The sequence below is a fragment of the Carcharodon carcharias genome, chromosome 30, assembly GCF_017639515.1.
Source record: "Carcharodon carcharias isolate sCarCar2 chromosome 30, sCarCar2.pri, whole genome shotgun sequence".
NCBI classification, from domain to species: domain Eukaryota; kingdom Metazoa; phylum Chordata; class Chondrichthyes; order Lamniformes; family Lamnidae; genus Carcharodon; species Carcharodon carcharias.
Window position 1 is genome coordinate 6,755,967 of NC_054496.1, and position 19,877 is coordinate 6,775,843.

Sequence of the window (19,877 nt, forward strand, 5' to 3'; positions counted from 1 at the left end):
GGGCATTTCCTGGAGGGTTATACTGAGGGCGGCTGAACAGTGGGAGCTGGGGGGCTGTCTATCGCGGAGAGACAAAGATGTCACTGGAGGATCCATTTTTTGTGGTGAAAGGGTGAGCTATTGATCATCGCGTCCCTCTGTTGCTGGGAGGATGTGGTGGTATCTCAGGTTGCTCTCCCTTGCTTCCTGAGCTGCTGCTCCTGCTGTTGCTGTTGTCACATCTGGTTCCTGCTGGAGTTTACATAGTGATACAGAAACTTCCTAAGCCCCTCCAGCTCTCGTCTCTGCAGCTCAAGCGGATCCTGCCTGGCACCTTCTTTGGAAGCGAGCAGGATTCTGTCTCCTCCCCACCCTACCCCAGTCCAGCCCGGGGGGTGGGGGGGGGGGGGTGGGATTTGTAAAGCATTGAGCAAACTCCACAAACCACAGCTCGAGAGGCAAGCCGCAGCGTGTGAGCGGGTGCGGGAGTTTGGCACAACTTGCATTCTGCTGTTGGACCATCTCGGAGAAAGAACCGCAGGAGCGGGACGGGGCTTGGACGTCTGCATTTACTGCCTTTCACGGCCTGCAGGTGCCCCCAAAACGCTTCACAGCCGGGCAGAAAACTTTTAGTCTGCATTCGCAGTAATATGACAGAGCAGAGGGAGGCCCATTCGGCCCATTGAGTCTTCAGCAGCTCTTTCGTGGGACAGTCCAGTTAGTCCCGCTCTCCCTTATGCCAACACTTATTTCAAGTATTTATCCAGTTGCCTTTCGAAGTTAGTCACTGAATCTGTGTCCCATCACATAGTGCTTTCCAAATTCTAAATAAACTGTGGTGCTTAAAAAAAAAAGATTTTCCATATCACCCCTTTGACCAGCCCTTGGAAATAGCTTCTCGCTATTTACTCTGTCCAAACCCGTCATGATTTTAAATCTTCTCTTAGCCTTTGTGCTACAGTTGGAATGTAACATCATCAACCTTTTTAATCCATCTATGGAATATTATGGATTTGACAGTGTTTCGAGAAGGTTTTCTCTTTTGACTCTAGTTGGAGTAAAAGTACCACGGACACCACAAGTCCCCCTGTACACCAGCCAGGTGCCTACTGTAGGTCTATGTGCTGTGTAACAAGGAGGGCAGTCTAACTCTTTCCTCACTGTGAGTGGACCCGTGTCAGTGGACCTCAATCAGGATGCTGCTATTTACTCCCCCTCCCCTGCCTCCCAATCCTGCTCCACCCCCACCCCCACCAGCCCCAGTCCCCCCCACCAGTCAATACTTATCCCTCTGCCAGCACATTTAGTCATTATCATACTGCTGCTTGTGGGATCTTGCTGTGCACAAATTGGTTGCCGTGTTCCCTAATTACAACAGTGACTGCACTTTTAAAAGTATTTCATTGGCCGAAAAGTGCTTTGGGGCATCATCAGTCTGAAAGGTGCTATAGAAATGAAAGGTAAATGTAAGGCTACCAGATTTCTGCCTCTTGGCTCAGCAGCAACAATGGTTTGACCCCCCCCCCACCCCCCACGCCCCGCTCCCCCCCTCCACTCCCCCCCTCCACTCCCCTCTCCAGGGTCGTCTCCCTCCCTCAGGGTCACCCTCATTAACATGTTCTGCAATGTCTTTCAGGGAGGTGCAGAAGGCAGTGAATACAGCTCGGGGACTGTACCAGCGATGGTGTGAGTTACTGCAGGACACACAGAGTGTCAGCAAGGAGGAGTATGACTGGACAACGAATGAACTGCGCAACAGCCTCCGAAGCATCGAGTGGGACCTGGAGGATTTGGACGAGACGATCGATATCCTCCAATCGCAGCTATGCTCTCTCACTCTTTCTCACAGTTCCATGTCTTTTAAAAATACAAACCTGTTTCTTTGCCCTCCTTTCCAGTTAGTACTAATCCAATTGCAGTGCAGTTCCCCAGGTGCCAACTCCCTCTGCCAGGCATTTGTGGAACTCAGCCGGCTATTCACTGATCATAGGCATCACAGCTGAGCCTGACTCTGTCCTGAGGTTTGCTCTTGTTACACTTGCCTGACGGGACAGTGGTCTGTAGCAGAGGCCCTGGTTGATTTTTTTTTTCCTCTTGAGATTGCTGAGTGGGGGATTATGGTATCCCTCCCCCACCACTACCCCCTAAACCAGGCTGGGATCAGCAAACTGGCACGGGCTTGGAATCGACCCTGAGACTGGCTGCTCTGTCGAGCTGCATTATGGCCAGACACTATGGTTACCCGTTGAGTGTGAGGGGAAAAATGGGTGGAGATACCCCCCGGCGGGTGGCAGTGGTCTGTAAAGGGGGTCACATCGCTGATGGTGGTCTCGGGGCAGAGTCAGTGATGTGGCAAGTTTCTGAAAATTAACATCAGGGAAAGCCTCAGAAATGAACAAAGGCTAAATAGAAACTGGCAGAATTGGTGTGTGTGCGTCTGTTTCTATCTATATTACATATAATGTGTGTGAACGCGAGTCTAAAATGACACTTAAGAGTCTAAAATGTCTGTGTGCGTGTAAACTGAAGTCCTGTTTACCTGGTTCAGCAATATGTTTGATTGATAAGACACACTCTTAGCAAAGGTCCAAGTGTAACCCCGCGCTGTGCTGACTTGGGTCAGAGCCAGAGGAACGTATAGCACAGGAGACCATTCAGCCCATTGTGCCTTTGCTGGCTCCTGCTAAGTCCCACATCCCTGTTTTTTCTTGGTCGGTCACTGTAGTAAATTCACCATCCTCCAGTACCTCTCTTCCAAATCACTTTTACAGTTACTGATAGAATCCATTTCCACCACTTCTCTCAGGTCGAGTGTTCCAGATGCTGACAACTCTCTGACTGGGGGGGGGGGGGAAAGAAAATTCTCCTTGCCTCCCCTTTAGGACTTTGGCCAATGATTTAAAACCTCGGGATAAAAACCATTCTTTGGGACTTCAGTAACTGCTGTGGAGTTTTGCGTTGAAATATGATTAAAGAGAGTGGGATTCTCAAATTTTGTTTGCTTGTTATTTCACTGGATTTAGATTTACCTGTAAACAATGTTGTATTCTCAGAGATTGCACCGAGCCTGTGATGGAATTGTCCTTATCACCAGTCTCCTGACTGTTTCTGTTATCTTTAACTGCAAACTATTGTCACTCTGTCTCTTTGTCCCTTAACTATTGCGAACGCATTGTGGAATCAAACCCACGGAAGTTCAAGATTGAGACAACTGAGCTGCAAGAGAGGAAAGCTTTCGTGGTCAAAACGAGACAAACTGTGAAGGTAGCAACTGCTCAGCGCACCCAGGGTCACAGCGCAGATAATCATCTCTATCCCCCTACTCTTTCCCCAAAGCCCCTGCAAATTTTAATTATTTCTCTGGTTGTCCTTTCATAATTATTATTGAATCTGCTCCTAATGTCTTTTCAGGCAGTGGGTTTATGGATTTACCTATGAGGGAGGTGTTTGATTTGGGGGGGTCTGTATTTCGTGGTTCTGTTGTGTGACAGTGCTCTTCATGTCCCACCTCTCCTGATGGATTTGGTTTCCTTACGTACCTTACCCTCTTCGGATGTGAGCCCTAGATAGTGATTATTGCTGGGCTATTTGGCTACAGGGGGCTGAACATCACAGCCGAGTCCCAATTCTCAAGAAAAGCTGTGACGACAGAGGATAACGGACAGGAGTGGGAGCCTTGGCTTTGTCCCCCCCCTCAGCCTGCACTGCAAGAACCATTAGAGATTAGAGCTCTTTGTTAGGCCTTTCAATGCTAATTCACTGTAATCGACAAGGTTCGTGAGAGAGAATCTCTTCTGGATTGCTGGGGAGGCGCAGTGTTTCTAACCAACTCTAACTCTTTACTTCACCAGGAAATGAAAGACCACATTTCGAGTCCTTCAGTTCTTGCGTTTGGTGAGAGGAGAAACCGACAGGTGAGCAGCTTTGGATCGGCCAACAGTTGTTTGAATTTTAGGTTCTCGCTTCCTGTTCGACACAGAGTCTTGAATGGGTTCAGTTCCACTCACAGCAGCAGCCCTCTGCTCTCATTGTCCCAAGTGTGAGCTGAGATGCTGAGTGCTGTCAAACTATTGAACTGCAGTGAGTATCACAGCGAGACTGCTACTATCATTGCTCAACATCAGAAGGGGTCAATGGAGTGAGGAATGGTAATTTTGCCTGATTTTATGTGGGATTTTCATTCGACAGATTGCTAGTCTCTGGTTTGGTATACTGTCAGTGGGCACAATTATTTCCACTCACTAATCACACTCCATGACTACTACAACTACTTCTGAGAATTCAGAATTTTTTTTTAACTAAAAGTATTGAACTAACAGATAATTTGAAACTGTGTAAGTGACAAGACAGTTCGGGGATTTACTACTAAACATAAATTGAATTAACACACTCGCGTTATGTGTAGAGGCTGGAGAAGCTGAGATTGTTCTCCTTCGTAGAGAGATTCAATTGAGATGTTCAAAATCAGGAAGGTTTTGATAGTGAATAAGGGGGGACTGTTTCCAGTGGCCGGAGAGTCAGTAACCAGATGACCCAGATTTAAAATAATTGGATAAAGAGCCAAAGGGGGAATGATTTGCAGAGCTATGGGGAAGAGCAGGGGGTATGAGTCCAATTAATACCTCTTCCAAAGGGTTGACACAGGCACATTGGGCAGAATGGTCTGCTCTGTGCTCTGAGGTTCGATCAGATCATTTGAATGAAGTGGCTTTGAATTAAGAGTATATTTAAGCCATGAGGTAAGTCTCTGATCTTTCTTGGACCTTGTCCCAGTTCACGGGTTGGTTTTAGAATTGCCTGATCTCTTGGGCAGTGTTACACACTCTGGTATTTTCATACGAATTGTTGAGCATTGTAACCCTTACAAAGCATCGCAGTATGTAGAACGGACTGAAATGGGGAGGAGGGAGGGTGGGTGGGGGGGGTGGGCTGTAACTGGGGAGGGAGGGAGGGCGGGTGGGGGGGTGGGCTGTAACTGGGGAGGGAGGGAGGGCGGGTGGGGGGGTGGGCTGTAACTGGGGAGGGAGGGAGGGCGGGTGGGGGGGGTGGGCTGTAACTGGGGAGGGAGGGAGGGCGGGTGCACTGTAACAGGTATTGGAAAGACGGACTGTAATGGGGGAAGTGAGAACTGACCTCCTCTTACTGTTGTTGTAGAATCTGCTTGGAGGCATAGAACAGCATAAGCCCATGGACAGATACAGGCACCTAGACCAGGAACTGGAGAATGCAAACTTGCAGTACATCGAGGAGCAGCGAGTTCAGCAACGGGTAAGTGCTCAAACAGGGGTAACACTCACTCGAGAAGCTGAAATAAAGGGCCGAGGCCTAAAGTGCAGGATAACACCAACTGCTGGAGAGGGGTTCAATTTAAAAGCCTGTGTGTAATAGAGACAAGGGAGGTGAGGAGCCCCGGGTTTTATAATCTCAGTTAGAAGGTGGTAACAACTTGTATTTATGCACTCTCTAACAGTAAAACATCCCACAGCAAGTTAACAAAATATGACACCGAGCCACACAAAAGGAGATATTAGGTCAGGTGACTAAAAGTATAAATTAAAAGCTAAGTCTTAGGTGGTGTCTTAATGGACGGAAGAGAGAGAGAGAGGTGGAGGGGTTTAATGAGGGAATTCCAAAGCTTGGGGCCCAGGCACCATTGAGATTTGATTAAAATGGGGTGCGTTCCAGAGACTGAATTGGAGGAATCTCAGAGAGTCGTGGAGCTGGAGGAGGTTACAGAGATAGGGAGGTGGCAAAACCATGCAAGGATTGAAAACAAGGTTGAGAATTTTAAATTTGCACCATTGTGGTGATTGAAGTTAGATCATAAGATATGGGAGCAGAAGTAGGCCAATCAGCCCATCAAGTCTGCTCTGCCATTCAATGAGATCATGGCTGATCTGATAATCTGAGGTTGGAGCAGAGCTATCTACCCACCTCTGGGAGCTGCATGTTCTCTCCATCCATTCCATCAGTCCTGCACAGATTAGCTGACTCTGCACAGACCTGGCGTAGAGCCTGCAATTGTGTGGCTTAGAACCACCCAGTGCGTAGACTAAATCCAGGATCAGAAGTGTAACTGGGTGCCAAGCTACTGTGTTTTATTATCTGAAATTGGGGCAAGTTTAATCTGTACAAGTGTACGCTGTATGGAGCAAATGTGAAGCAGCATTTGTGCTGATAGTGTGCAGTGATAATGAGGAACTGAATCCTCCAAGTCACACAGCTGTCTGACTCAGCACCCCATTCAGCAGTGTGTGTACCATCTACAAGATGCACTGCAGGAATTCACCCAGGCTCCTTAGACAGCACCTTCCAAACCCATGACCAGTAACACCTAGAAGGACAAGAGCAGCAGATAGATGGGAACACCACCACCTGGAAGTTCCCCTCCAAGTCACTCACCAAGCTGACTTGGAAATATATCGCCATTCCTTCACTGTCGCTGGGTCAAAATCCTGGAACACCCTCCCTAACAGCAACTGGGGATGGACCTACACTACATGGACTGCAGTGGTTCAAGAAGGCAGCTCACCCACCACCTTCTCAAGGGCAATTAGGGATGGGCAATAAATGCTGGCCTTGCATCTCAAAACTGAATTTTTAAAAACGGACATTTTAAACTGTGGCCATTGGGAAAAGGCTTTGGTGTGAAACATGCACAGAAATGATCTTTATTTTTCTGGAAATAGTGAAGTAAGTCTCGCCCTTGGTTCTGTACAGTTGATAATGGAACAGCAGGATGATCAGCTGGAGCTGGTACTTGGGAGCAGTGCAGTCCTCAAGAACATGTCGGAGCGAATAGGAGACGAGCTGGAAGAGCAGGCAGTGTAAGTTGATTCCCTTACTGGATAGATTACAGTCAGACCAACTGAGTCACCCACAGTGTAAGTTGATTCCCTTACTGGAAAGATTACAGTCAGACCAGCTGAGTCACCCACAGTGTAAGTTGATTCCCTTATTGGATAGATTACAGTCAGACCAGCTGAGTCACCCACAGTGTATGTCGATTCCCTTACTGGATAGATTACAGTCAGACCAGCTGAGTCACCCACAGTGTATGTCGATTCCCTTACTGGATAGATTACAGTCAGACCAGCTGAGTCACCCACAGTGTAAGTTGATTCCCTTATTGGATAGATTACAGTCAGACCAGCTGAGTCACCCACAGTGTAAATTGATTCCCTTATTGGATAGATTACAGTCAGACCAGCTGAGTCACCCACAGTATATGTCGATTCCCTTACTGGATAGATTACAGTCAGACCAGCTGAGTCACCCACAGTGTAAGTTGATTCCCTTATTGGATAGATTACAGTCAGACCAGCTGAGTCACCCACAGTGTAAGTTGATTCCCTTACTGAAAAGATTACAGTCAGACCAGCTGAGTCACCCACAGTGTATGTCGATTCCCTTACTGGATAGATTACAGTCAGACCAGCTGAGTCACCCACAGTGTAAATTGATTCCCTTACTGGAAAGATTACAGTCAGACCAGCTGAGTCACCCACAGTGTAAGTTGATTCCCTTACTGGAAAGATTACAGTCAGACCAGCTGAGTCACCCACAGTGTAAGTTGATTCCCTTATTGGATAGATTACAGTCAGACCAGCTGAGTCACCCACAGTGTAAGTTGATTCCCTTACTGGATAGATTACAGTCAGACCAGCTGAGTCACCCACAGTGTATGTCGATTCCCTTACTGGATAGATTACATTCAGACCAGCTGAGTCACCCACAAACTCCCAAATGTTATTTTTATTTTAATTCAGAAACCTAGGTGAAGAACGTGGGGGTCTGTAGACTCAGCTGTGGTTCAGTGGGTAGCACTCTCACCTCTGGATCAGAGAGCCATGGGTTCAACTCGCACTCAAGACAAAATCCAGTTGACACTCCCAGAAATGTGCTGAGGGTGTGCCACAATGCCGGAGGGTCCATACTGAGGATGCTCCCTTCTGTCGGAGGGTCGGTGCTGAGGGTGTGCCACGCTGTCGGAGGGTCGGTGCTGAGGGTGTGCCACATTGCCGGAGGGTCCATACTGAGGATGCTCCCTCCTGTCGGAGGGTCGGTGCTGAGGGAGCGCTGCCCTGTCGGAGGGTCAGTACTGAGGGAGCGCTGCCCTGTCGGAGGGTCGGTGCTGAGGGAGCGCTGCCCTGTCGGAGGGTCCGTACTGAGGGAGCGCTGCCCTGTCGGAGGGTCGGTACTGAGGGAGCGCTGCCCTGTCGGAGGGTCGGTACTGAGGGAGCGCTGCCCTGTCGGAGGGTCCGTACTGAGGGAGCGCTGCCCTGTGGGAGGGTCCGTACTGAGGGAGCGCTGCCCTGTGGGAGGGTCGGTGCTGAGGGAGCGCTGCCCTGTCGGAGGGTCGGTGCTGAGGGAGCGCTGCCCTGTCGGAGGGTCGGTGCTGAGGGAGCGCTGCCCTGTCGGAGGGTCGGTGCTGAGGGAGCGCCGTCCTGTCGGAGGGTCAGTATTAGGGGAGCACCTCACTGAAGGAGTGCTGCATTATTGGAGGGGCAGTACAAGGGGGTGTTGTATATCAGATGAGACATGCAACCGAGGCACCGCCTGCCCTGTTACATGGACCTTAACAATTTCTCGGAAGAATAGAGATGTTTGCCAGTGTCCTGGCCAATATTTATCCCCTAACCAACGTTACTATAGCAGGTTATCTGGTCACTATCATTGTTGTCTGTGGGAGCTTGCTGTGTGCAAATTGGTTGCTGTGTCTCCTACATTACAACAGTGACTACACTTCAAATTGTAAAACAATTTGGGATGTTCTGAGGTTATGAAAGGTGTTGCACAAATGTGAGATTTTAATTTCTTTGTGTAAGATGTGACCAGATGGGGGGAGAGTATTTCACAGGGGGTGAGTGTAAAGATGTGGTTGGAGGTTCAGACTTATTGTTCATGTGGAGAAGTTTGTTGGGATGTGGGATGACATCCCAGAAACACAGAATCCATTCAAATCTGTGGGGAAGGAGAGGGCAGAGAGAGGAATAACTCAAAGATCAGACCCAACCCTGGCCCATTTGCTGTAATGCTGGAGTTTTGAAGGAAGCAGACAGTTAGGTGACTACACATGGCGAGATAATGAGATTAACTGGCCATTTCTGTCCTGTACTAACTGTCTTGCTGTGTACCACATAACAGCAGTCACTGCACCACATTGAGTTTGAAGGGCTTGAGATGTGATGAGCTCAAAAATATTTACATTATCGTCAAGTTGCGAGTGAAGCAGCTGCTCCTTATCAGCAGAGAAATGTTTCTCATCCTGTGACTGCCTCCAGAAATCTGCTAGAACCGAGCCCCCTTCACCCCCCTTCACCCCCCTTCACCCCCCTTCACCCCCCTTCACCCCCCTTCACCCCCCTTCACCTCCCTTCACCCCCCTTCACCTCCCTTCACCCCCCTTCACCTCCCTTCACCTCCCTTCACCCCCTTCACCCCCCTTCACCCCCCTTCACCCCCCTTCAACCCCCTTCACCTCCCTTCGCCCCCCTTCACCTCCCTTCACCCCCCTTCACCCCCCTTCACCCCTTCACCTCCCTTCGCCCCCCCCTTCGCCCCCCTTCGCCCCCCTTCGCCCCCCTTCACCCCCCTTCGCCCCCCTTCACCTCCCTTCACCTCCCTTCACCCTGCACACCGAGTCTGCTTCACCCTGCGCAGGGACACAGCCCCAGCAAGAATTAAGTCCACTTTGCGGATGAAGAAATTCACTGAATTGATGGCCATTGTGTGAGAGCAGAGCCTGTCGCAGAGCCTGTCGCACAGGTTCACTGTTCTGTAGGGAGAGAGCCTCCTCCTGCTTTCTAACTGTGTTTGATTTCTGCCCTCCAGGATGTTGGATGAATTTTCCCATGAAATGGACAACACTCATTCCCGCCTGGACAGCACCCTGAAGAAGTTGGCCAAAGTTTCTCACATGACCACTGGTAAGCCTCCAAGCTCTCGTCTCCAACCCACCCCCCTACTCCCGCTGTCCCCTCTGCACAGGAGGAGGCTGGTTAGCCCCTTGTTCCTGCACTGGTGCTACCTCAATTTCTGAGCCAGCTACTTTTGTCCCATTCCCCTACTGATTCTTTGGACCCATTTTTCTTCAAGTATTTAATTCCATCCTAAATTTTCATCACACCACCATTGGCAGCCATGTCTTCAGCTGCCTGGGAATTCCCTCCCTAAACCCCTCTGCCTCTCTCTCCCTCTCCCTTCAAGAGCTCCTTAAAACCTACCTGCTTGACCAAGCCTTTGTGACTGTCCTAACGTCTCCCATGCGGTTCAGTCTTGGATTTTGTTTGATGATGTTCGCGTGAAACGCATTGGGATGCTTTACTACATTAAAGGCGCTATATAAATGCAAGTTGTTTACTCTCCCAACGGTGTTGAATTGCACGATGCCTTTGGCCTGAGACTGATGGTAACTTTTGTTTGGCAGCTCGGCGTCAGTGGTGTGTGATTGTCGTTCTCCTTATCATCCTGATTTTGGTGCTCATATTATTCTTCACTCTGTGATCGTTGAGCTGGGACTTTTAATCGTGTATGACACGGGTTGCCAAGGGCGATCAGCGACTGGAACATCTGTCGTGGGATAGAGCGGGAGCAAGTTACTCGGAGCTCCACTTGGATCAGGACAGTCCTGCCACTTCTCTTTATTTTGTTACTTTTAGGACTCTGGTGAGACCAAACTTGCTGCACCAATGCAGAGGGGAGAGGAATGTAAATACTACATCACATCTTGTTTTTGGAATAGGTTAGCTTATACATTTCAGGATGTCAATAGCGGACGCAAGGTAGTTGCTTTAGAACTGGACAAAATTTAACCTCCAGCCTCTTGGCTTTTTAGTAAACAATGCAAATAAATCTGCAATAGTTAACAACAAGCCCAGCCCCCTCTCCGCTGCTGAGGAGTGGGGGCTGCTGTAAAATTGCCTGGGCCTCGGAGAGAGACTGGAATCTTGCTGATTCTCTCTTGCTCCCTCTCCTTGAGCGAGCTCTGCAAAAGGTATCCCCAGTCCGACTCCTCTTGAAGGGGCTTTACCTGAAAGGTTTGAACTTCAGGCACTGTGCGTTTTGCCTCTGAATCAGAGGGCTGCAGATCTCAGAGACTTGAACAGGTAATTGGACGCACGCTCCCAATGCAGTACTGAGGAAGTGCTGCACTGCCAGAGGTGCTGTCTCTTAGATGAGACATCTGTCCTCTCAAGTGGACCTTAAAAGTTCCCTTGGTGCTAATTCCAACAGGAGTCCCCTTCTGTGATGCCCAGATTACACAATGGAGAGCAAGCCAAATTTAGTATCATGATTTGCAACTGCCAACCATGGTTCAGCAGGTAACACTCTTGCCTCCTGAGTCAGAAGGTCGTGGATTCAAGTCCCACTCGAGAGAGAGTGGGACACCCCAAAGCAGCAGAGAGAGGACACTGTGGTCATAGGCACAGAACCGAGGGAGATCTGTACTGTCGGAGGTGCCATCACTTGAATGAGATGTCAAACTGAAGCCTCTCCTATCCTCTCAGGTGGATGTAAAAAAAAAAATCCCAAGACACTATTTCAAAGAGGAGTGGTGAATGTTACCTCTGGTGTCCTGGCCAATATTTATCTCTCAACCAGATTAACGGGTCGTTATCGCATTGCAGTTTGTGGGATCTTGCTGTGTGCAAATTGATTGTGGCATTTTTCACGTTAAAACAGTGACTACGCTTCAAAAGTTCTCCTTGAGATGGCCTGAGGTTGTGATAGGACCACAGAAATAACTTGATTTCTGACCGTGGTTTTAATTTTGACCTGTCGGCAATGAAGCGAAGGTGATAGATATTCTGGGGAGACCATGTGTGACTTTGGGTGGGACCTTGGACATTGCGGTGCCCCCACACCACTACTGCTCTTATTATTGACAGTGGTTGAGGTGACAGTGGAGGGTTTGAGATGCTGTCGAGTGGTATTTGCAAGGTGCTCCAGTGCATTTCTGTAGTTTGTATATATTCGCAGCCACAGTGCGCCAGTGATGAGGAAGCGTACACTGAATCTAGCAGCACAGACCAGTTCTGTTCTGGATGTTGTTGGGTGAGGGTTGTTGTGTCTACATCCAAGCTGGTGAGTGGTGAATATTTGAGAACCAGCTTTCAGTGCCAGAGTGGGAACGAGAGATAAAAACCCAATCAATCTGAGATTGCCATGATTCCTGGGCATCAGGTCCAGGCATCGGTGCATTACAGCTTGAGGATTGCCAAATTCCAGATATTAATTTTGGTGGGGTTATGAAAGAAGAATTTTACAGTCACCATCAAAAAATCTCAAACGTAATGAAATACTTTCTTGAAGGAACAGAATTAGGAGCAGGAGTAGGCCATTCAGCCCCTTGAGCCTGCTCCGCATTTGATAAGGTTATGGCTGATCTGATCATGGTCTCGACTCCACTTCCCTGTCTGCTCCTGATACCTGTGGATTCTTCATTGACAAGAGAGTCGATCGATAGAAACGAGAGGTGATTGTATCTTGAGATGTGGGCTGCAGAAACCAGTGGCTTCAAAGCTCATGTTTAAGATACTGAGTATTCCTGTGGGAGGGGGTGGTGGTGGCGAGTGTCGGGGGGGGGGAGTCGGTGGTGGTGGCGAGTGTCGGGGGGGTCGGTGGTGGTGGCGAGTGTCGGCGGGGGGGGGTGTCGGTGGTGGTGGCGAGTGTCGGGGGGGTCGGTGGCGAGTGTCGGTGGTGGGGGGGGGGGGGCGAGTGTCGGGGGTGTCGGTGGTGGGGGGGGGGCGAGTGTCGGGGGGGTCGGTGGTGGGGGGGGGGGCGAGTGTCGGGGGGGTCGTTGGTGGGAAGGGGGCGAGTGTCGGGGGGTCGGTGGCGAGTGTCGGGGGGCGAGTGTTGGGGGGGTTGGTGGTGGGGGGGGTGAGTGTTGGGGGAGTTGGTGGTGGGGGGGGCGAGTGTTGGGGGGGTTGGTGGTGGGGGGGTTGGTGTTGGGGGGGTTGGTGGTGGGGGGGTTGGTGGTGGGGGGGGCGAGTGTTGGGGGGGTTGGTGGTGGGGGGGTTGGTGGTGGGGGCGCGGTGTTGGGGGGGTTGGTGGTGGGCGGGCGGTGTTGGGGGGGTTGGTGGTGGGGTTGGTGGTGGGGGGGTTGGTGGTGGGGTTGGTGGTGGGGCGGGCGAGTGTGTGGGGGGTTGCGAGTGTTGGGGGGGTTGGTGGTGGGGGGTCGGTGTTGGGGGGGGCGGTGTTGGGGTTGGTGGTGGGGCGGGCGAGTGTGTGGGGGGGTTGCGAGTGTTGGGGGGGTTGGTGGTGGGGGCGGTGTTGGGGTTGGTGGTGGGGCGGGCGAGTGTGTGGGGGGGGTGGTGGGGCGGGCGAGTGTTGGGGGGGGTTTGGTGGTGGTGGCGAGTGTTGGGGCAGTGGCGAGTGGGTGGGGTGGTTGTGGCAGTGAGCAGGGGTGTGGTGGGGGCAGTGGTGAGTCGTCAGGAGTGTGGTGGGGGTGGCGAGGATATTTAAGTGTTGAAAGAAAAGGTCAAGAGTCTCAGGAGAAGATTGTTAGGAGGAACAGGGAGTCACAGCTGGAATGTTTCCGGCTATTGGTTGATAATTTAATTATAACAATGTTTCTCATTAAAATGTGACAATGTAGGAGTTCAAATGATATAAAAAGGTGGTTACAATAAACTAGGTATTTAAAATGAGCAGCTCATTGCCTGTAATTGTTGTTACACATTATGTAGTAATTTCAGACAGAGGGTCAGTGCTGTATGTTCTGCTCCACACCAGCCTCTGCTCATCCTATTCTTCTGTTTATTTCTCCCTCATGCACCTCACTAGCTTCCTCTTAACTGTATCTATACTATTTGTGTTATTGTCTCTCAACTCTGTTCTTCCACATTGTGGATGGTTTTCTTGGCTGAAAAGTGTAGTGCAGCTTTTTTGTGTGTGACAGCCCCAGCTCTGCCAGTGTCTGGCTGCCCTCTTGTTTACCTCCATGTTAGTGTGGCCAAGATCAGAATCTCAGCCTCAGGAGGATGGAGTCCTATCCATCTGTGGCCTGACCCTAATCATTGCTTCAGTTATTAACCCGTCTCTCAGTCCACTTTGTATCAGACTGACCTTTATTTGTGCCGGAAAAGCAGTAGTGGAAAAAGTAAGGTTTTAATGTTTGTTTCCCTCTGCCCTCTCTTTTCTCTGCTATTGCCTATAGAGACTGAATCCACATGCAGCAACCATTGGTACTATCTGGTATCTAAACTTCAGGCATAACTTTGGGAATGAGTTGAAATAACTCTGTGTCTGTAAAGTGTAAAATCAGGGCGAATAGTCCAAATTTGGGACACTTGTCACTATATAGAAATGTCAAATAATTTGGTATGTTTATTTTTTGTACCATTTGAATTGTTTCACAGTCCAGCTTGTTTCTTTTTTGCCTTCACAATACCATTTTCTATATTTTGATGGTTCATAAGTTTAAATTATTATAAAAGGTGTCAAAACTGTTTGGTTGAGATCTGTGAGAATAAAAACTGTTTGAAATAAACAAGAGACATATTTAATTCATTCAATCCCTTTAACTCCATAACCAATGTCAGGCATCTGAGTTTTAGGGTTGGATGGGGCCCTGAAGACAGATTCTCCAAATTGGAACTGGGTTATTCGACTCGTTGGGCAAGTTGCAAAGTCCTGTCTTCACCACGGCAGAGCAACTGGCCTGAAATTGGGAAGGGGAATGGTGATGGAGGTGGGAAGGGGCCCAGATTGGCTGAGACCAGCTAGCTCAACAAGAGGAGAACCTACCTGCCTGCTCTTGTGATTCAGCAGCTTTTAATACCAAAAAAGTGAACTTGGTTTGTGGAAAATACAAATGGCCAAATGTTCTATGGGACCTGATGACATTTTTCTGTCTGCTATTTCAGTGCAGCATTACCCAGTTATCACCAGCTATGAAATAGGAGACCGGGGAAGTATCAAAATTTATAGTGAAGTTGGGTAGTGCTCCAAACCGGGCAGCGGTGAATGGGCACTGATTTCACCAGGTGTAATGTATAACAGGCAGCAGATTTACGATCACCTGTTTTGTTCAAGTGCTCATTCATTCACTTCTGTCACCAACCGTCGCTTCTAGTCTAGGCAGCAAGTAACTAAACAGGAAGGAAAAAAAACTCATCTTTTTAATGGTCACAGGCTATGTGATACATAAACTTTACAAGTATTGGTCAATATAAGCAGTAGCTGGAAAAACATTTATGCACAAGTATTTTGTACAAAACTGCTATGATATTAAAAATGCTGATTGCACGAACTACATACAGATGACACTGATATACACATGTAAGGCAACAGCAACAACAAGCCATCAGCAATGAGTCTGGACTTGTATAATGAACTTCCCCACCCTGGCCCCTCTTTAAACTAAATTTAAATTGACAATAGTTAAGCCAAAATAAGAACTATATATACACATTACCCTAAAAACGCTTTTTTTTTAAATTACTTTTTTTTAGAAGCTAAAAAAAAAATCCTTTCCTCACAGATTACAGGTAAAAGTGCAGTCATCAAAGACACCCTCGGCAGGTGAGAGAGGAGATTTAGATGACAAAAGGGAAGTGAGAGATTACTGGCTGGCCAAAATGAAGTGGCAAACCCGTTAAACACGTTCCCCTAGGGTTCTTGAAGCCCATCCTCCGCAAGGCAAGATGCACAGCTAGTTACCATACTCTTAACCCATAACTCTAGGATTCCAACTATCACTTGTAAGTGGAGGAACTGCTGAAATTAGATATTTGGAAAAGTTGTATTAAAGCTATGATTTCTACTTTGATAAGTAGTCTACTATGCAATTATTTGGAGCCTAGATATCTCTCTTTTATTACCTTCTCTTCCCCACCTCTCAAGTAATTCTGTCAATGTCTCCATTACACCATTCCGAGTGTCCCACAATAGATTCTAAAACATGGTCTTCAGTGGTGACAGAGAAAGCTAAATTATGCTGTGTCCTAAAGAACTGATGTTTAATGAAGCTGTGGTGTATTGGAAGGCTACTGTTTCTCCAAAGAAATACACATTTAAAACGGCCCTCAGTGTTACGGTGAAATTACTTAATCCACAATTTTCATTGTACAGAATTCCAGTCCAATTCATTTCCTATTCACATTCATTAAATGCACATTGATTGAATAAGTCACTTCCCATTCATTCCCACTGTATACAATTCCTTACCTAAGCACAAAGTTTTCCCCAATTTTGGGTTCTCACATTTTACAGTCAGTGCGGCAATCAGTAACCATTTGCACACTTATGGATTATTTTGTGTAATGGTCTCTGAATTTGGTTTCAGTGACAGTGCAAAGCATTTTAAACACACTGAAGCATTGATATTTAGTTGATCTTAAGTGTTCCCCTTAATTCAGTTGTTCTGCTGTTTAATATTAAGACATCCTTCATCTCAGTTGCACCTAACTTTAATATTTCATGTCGTCACTCTTTCTAATTCCACAGAACCAAATTACTGGGAGCAAAGTGGAAGGCAGAAATTCAGCTACTCAATTCTGATTGTGTGGTGGTTCTCCCTCCAAATGCTGTTATTCTTGGGGGGGGCAAAAACTATTTTGTTTTCAGGTGAGGGGTTTCTAAACTCCTTTCTTGGTTTCGGTGTCAGCCTCAAGCACTCCTAGGTTGTGACACAATAGTTAGAAACGAAGTAACTCTCCCACTACCCAGCCCCAAATTACATATCCCAATTCAGAATGTAGCCTCACAGCATCAAACTAAGGGCACTTTTGGCTTGCATGCACAAAGAGGCAGACAGAAAAATCTTTTATTCCACTGGGCTGAGTGGATAGGGTCTCCCTGCATCCTATCATTGAGGCAGGTATAAGAGGGGCGAAGGCCGGAATGATTCTAGCATCTGATTCCATACCACGTCACAAGAGCCACATCTGCAGCAGATAAGCAGAAAGTAATCTACAAGCTACCTAGCACTTGGTGCTAGTAGCTGGCTTCATACACTTGCTGTCCTGCCTGGAATGTGCACCCCTCACCTTTCAGGAGTTTGCTAAAGCGATGACTTAGAAAGGCACCAAACGGCTGTGAAGCCTGTTAACATAATCCAAAGGCAGTAGTTATTCTGACAGTAGATGTCACATACAGGCTGGGACTCATTTAACTCTCCCTCTAAAAGGACCTTTAAGATCTATAATTAGATTCTTAAGGGGTGATAGGTGACAAAGGCCTGAGAACTCCATTTCATGACAATACACCCTTTTCCTCTTTTCCCCTGCCTCTCTCACTCCTGGTCTCACTCACTCTGTAGGTGTTGGATGCCTTACCCAAGTGGATATTCTTCAGGACTGAGTGTGGGCAATGAGTGCCCACATGTCGCTTGACCTCATGGAACGGTCTGCATTCTATCCTCTCTGACACACACACACACAAAGTTTAAAGCAAAAGTCCCTGAACAGCAGTAAGATGTGAAAACCCTGGCTGCTGTTTAACCCACCCTCCCTCCCTCCCTCTCCCCCATAACTCAAGAGAATTAAAAGCTAATTCTAACACTTTGTGGCTCAGATCAACATTCAAGAGACAGACTCAAGATCAATCCCTGGTCCGTATGGGTCACCTACTCACTTCATAATTCACTAGTTGACTGGGGGGCTCCACGTCCCTTTGTAATGAGCTACATTCAGACAGTTCTGCTCTTCATTAGAACCTCCCAGCCCATTGTTCTCAGTAAACTTTGAAAAACACATCTTCACAGAGGGACTGGAGTATGAGAGCAGTGGAGAAAAAAAACACTCGATGGCACTAATGTGTCAAACACACAATAACAGAAAATCCCTATCAGATGATTTCTTCTTCTCTCATTTTTCAGCCTCTTAGTTGACCAGATCTCATTCGAGTTGCCAACTCTGGCTGGACAGATTCCTGGAAGTTTCATCATATGTAACATTAGCACCACACAAGTGCCAGCAAGAGAGAATCTAACCATCTCCCCTTGACATTCAATGGCATCATCAACATCCTAGCGGTTTCTACTGACCAGAAACTGAACTGCACTAGCCATATAAATACTGTGGCTACAAGAGCAGGTCAGAGACTGGGAATTCTGTGGCGACTAATTCACCTCCTGACTCCTCAAAGCCTGTCCACCATCTACAAGGCACAAATCAGGAATGTGATGGGATACTCTCCACTTGCCTGAATAAGTGCAGCTCCTAAAATACTCAAGAAGCTCAACACCATCCAGGTCAAAGCAGCCCGCTTGGTTCACCAACCCATTCACCACCTTCAGCATTCATTCCCTCCACCACCAATGCAGAGTGGCAGCAGTGTGTACCATCTACAAGATGCACTGCAGCAACTCCCTAAGGATCCTTCAACAACACTTTCCAAACTCATGACCTCTGCTGTATAGAAGGACAAGGGCAGCAGATACATGGGTACACCACCAGCTGAAGGTTCCCCTCCAAGTCATTCAACATCCTCACTTGGAAATATATCGGCCGTTCCTTCACTGTCGCTGTGTCAAAATCCTGGAACTCCCTCCCTAACAGCACTGTGGGTGTAGCTACACCACATGGACTGCAGCGGTTCAAGAAGGCAGCTCACCACCACCTTCTCTAGGGCAATTAGGAATGGGCAATAAATGCTGGCCCAGCCAGTGAGAACCACATCCCATAAACGAATAAATTAAAAAAAAATGACATCCTCCCATTGGTTGCCTAACATGCCAATTATTATGGATCCTGTCCTATGTGGCCAATTGGGCAGACTCTTTTTGTTACCCAATTAGGTAATTCTTGACTCTCAGTCGAACAGCTTTTTCCCGTATCTCCAATACTTGTGAAAATGCACGAGTATTTAAATAAAACATCTTTAAAAAGCAACTTTTTTAATGCCCCAGTGATTTTTCTCCTGGGTGTTGACTCGAGGTTAATCTTCAATTCCTGGAAACTCCAGCTGAATCCTGGATGGTTAGCTACCCCCCTACGTTTCACCCTTGCTTCCAAAAGACTGACCCTAAACGATTAGCAAGACTCCCCTCAGGTGGCTGTACTCAGCCTTCAGACAACAGCTCAAGACCATTGGCAGGAAAACTCCGATTACTGTACAAACGCAGCGTGTGCTGTCCAGCCACTGGTACTGCACTGGTTTATATTGTGTCATGCTGGGATTTTACTTGGAGTGGGTAGGTGATAATAGTATTGTGTGCACTCTCAGATGTTTGACTGAAAAAACCTGACCCATGGACAGGGGTCAGCAATGACTCAATACATCAAACTCCATTTTTATTACATGACTCTGGAATTTTTGTTGACTTCCACAATTTGATCCGCTTTTCTGGAAAAATGTGAATCCAGTGGACCTTGCCTGGTTAGGCCCCATACAAGACAAACAAAGTTAGTATGCAAGTGCAGCAAGCAATAGGAAGGTAAATGGCATGTTGACTGTTAATGTCAGAGGACTGGAGCACATGAGTAAGGAAGTCTTGCTGCAACTGTGCAGAACTCTGAGGAGACCACACCTGGAGTATTGGATAGCTCTGGTCTCCTTATTCAATGAAGGATTTATTTGCCTTGGAGGTGGTGCTGCGAAGGTTCACTAGATTGATTCCAGGGATGAGAGAATTGTCCCATGAGGAGAGATTGAATTGAATGGGCCCAAACCCTCTGGAGTTTTGAAGAATGAGGGGGCTGGGTGGAGTAGATGCTGAGAGGTTACTTCCACTGGCTGAAGAATCTAGAACAAGGGGGCATCATCTCCAGGTAAGGGGTTGATCATTTAAGACAGAGATAAAGAGGAATTTCCTGACTTAGAGGGTTGTGAATCTTTGGAATTCTCTTCCGCAGACAGCTGGGGAAGCTCAGTCATTGAGTTTAGTCAAGGCTGAGCTCAATAGATTTTTAGACTCTTGGGAAACAAGGGATATGGGGAAAAGGCAGGAA

The 19,877-nt window shown here is 47.9% G+C and overlaps 1 protein-coding gene across 1 annotated transcript; it reads left to right on the forward strand.

The window, feature by feature from the left end:
• Window positions 1–12,546, forward strand: LOC121271149 (syntaxin-6-like). The gene is made up of 8 exons (XM_041176906.1): window positions 1–112; window positions 1,616–1,785; window positions 3,149–3,243; window positions 3,831–3,893; window positions 5,134–5,247; window positions 6,700–6,806; window positions 9,814–9,908; window positions 10,409–12,546. The coding sequence occupies exons 1-8, from the start codon at window positions 78–80 to the stop codon at window positions 10,483–10,485; spliced, it is 756 nt and encodes a 251-aa protein (XP_041032840.1). The 5' UTR covers window positions 1–77; the 3' UTR covers window positions 10,486–12,546.
• Window positions 12,547–19,877: the final 7,331 nt, after the last annotated feature.

Coding starts and splice junctions, on each gene's coding strand:
- LOC121271149 (XM_041176906.1), top strand. CDS start 78: ATGTCACTGGAGGATCCATTTTTTGTGGTGAAAGG. Junction 3,244..3,830: donor AAACGAGACAAACTGTGAAG/GTAGCAACTGCT, acceptor TTACTTCACCAG/GAAATGAAAGACCACATTTC. Junction 5,248..6,699: donor AGCAGCGAGTTCAGCAACGG/GTAAGTGCTCAA, acceptor GGTTCTGTACAG/TTGATAATGGAACAGCAGGA.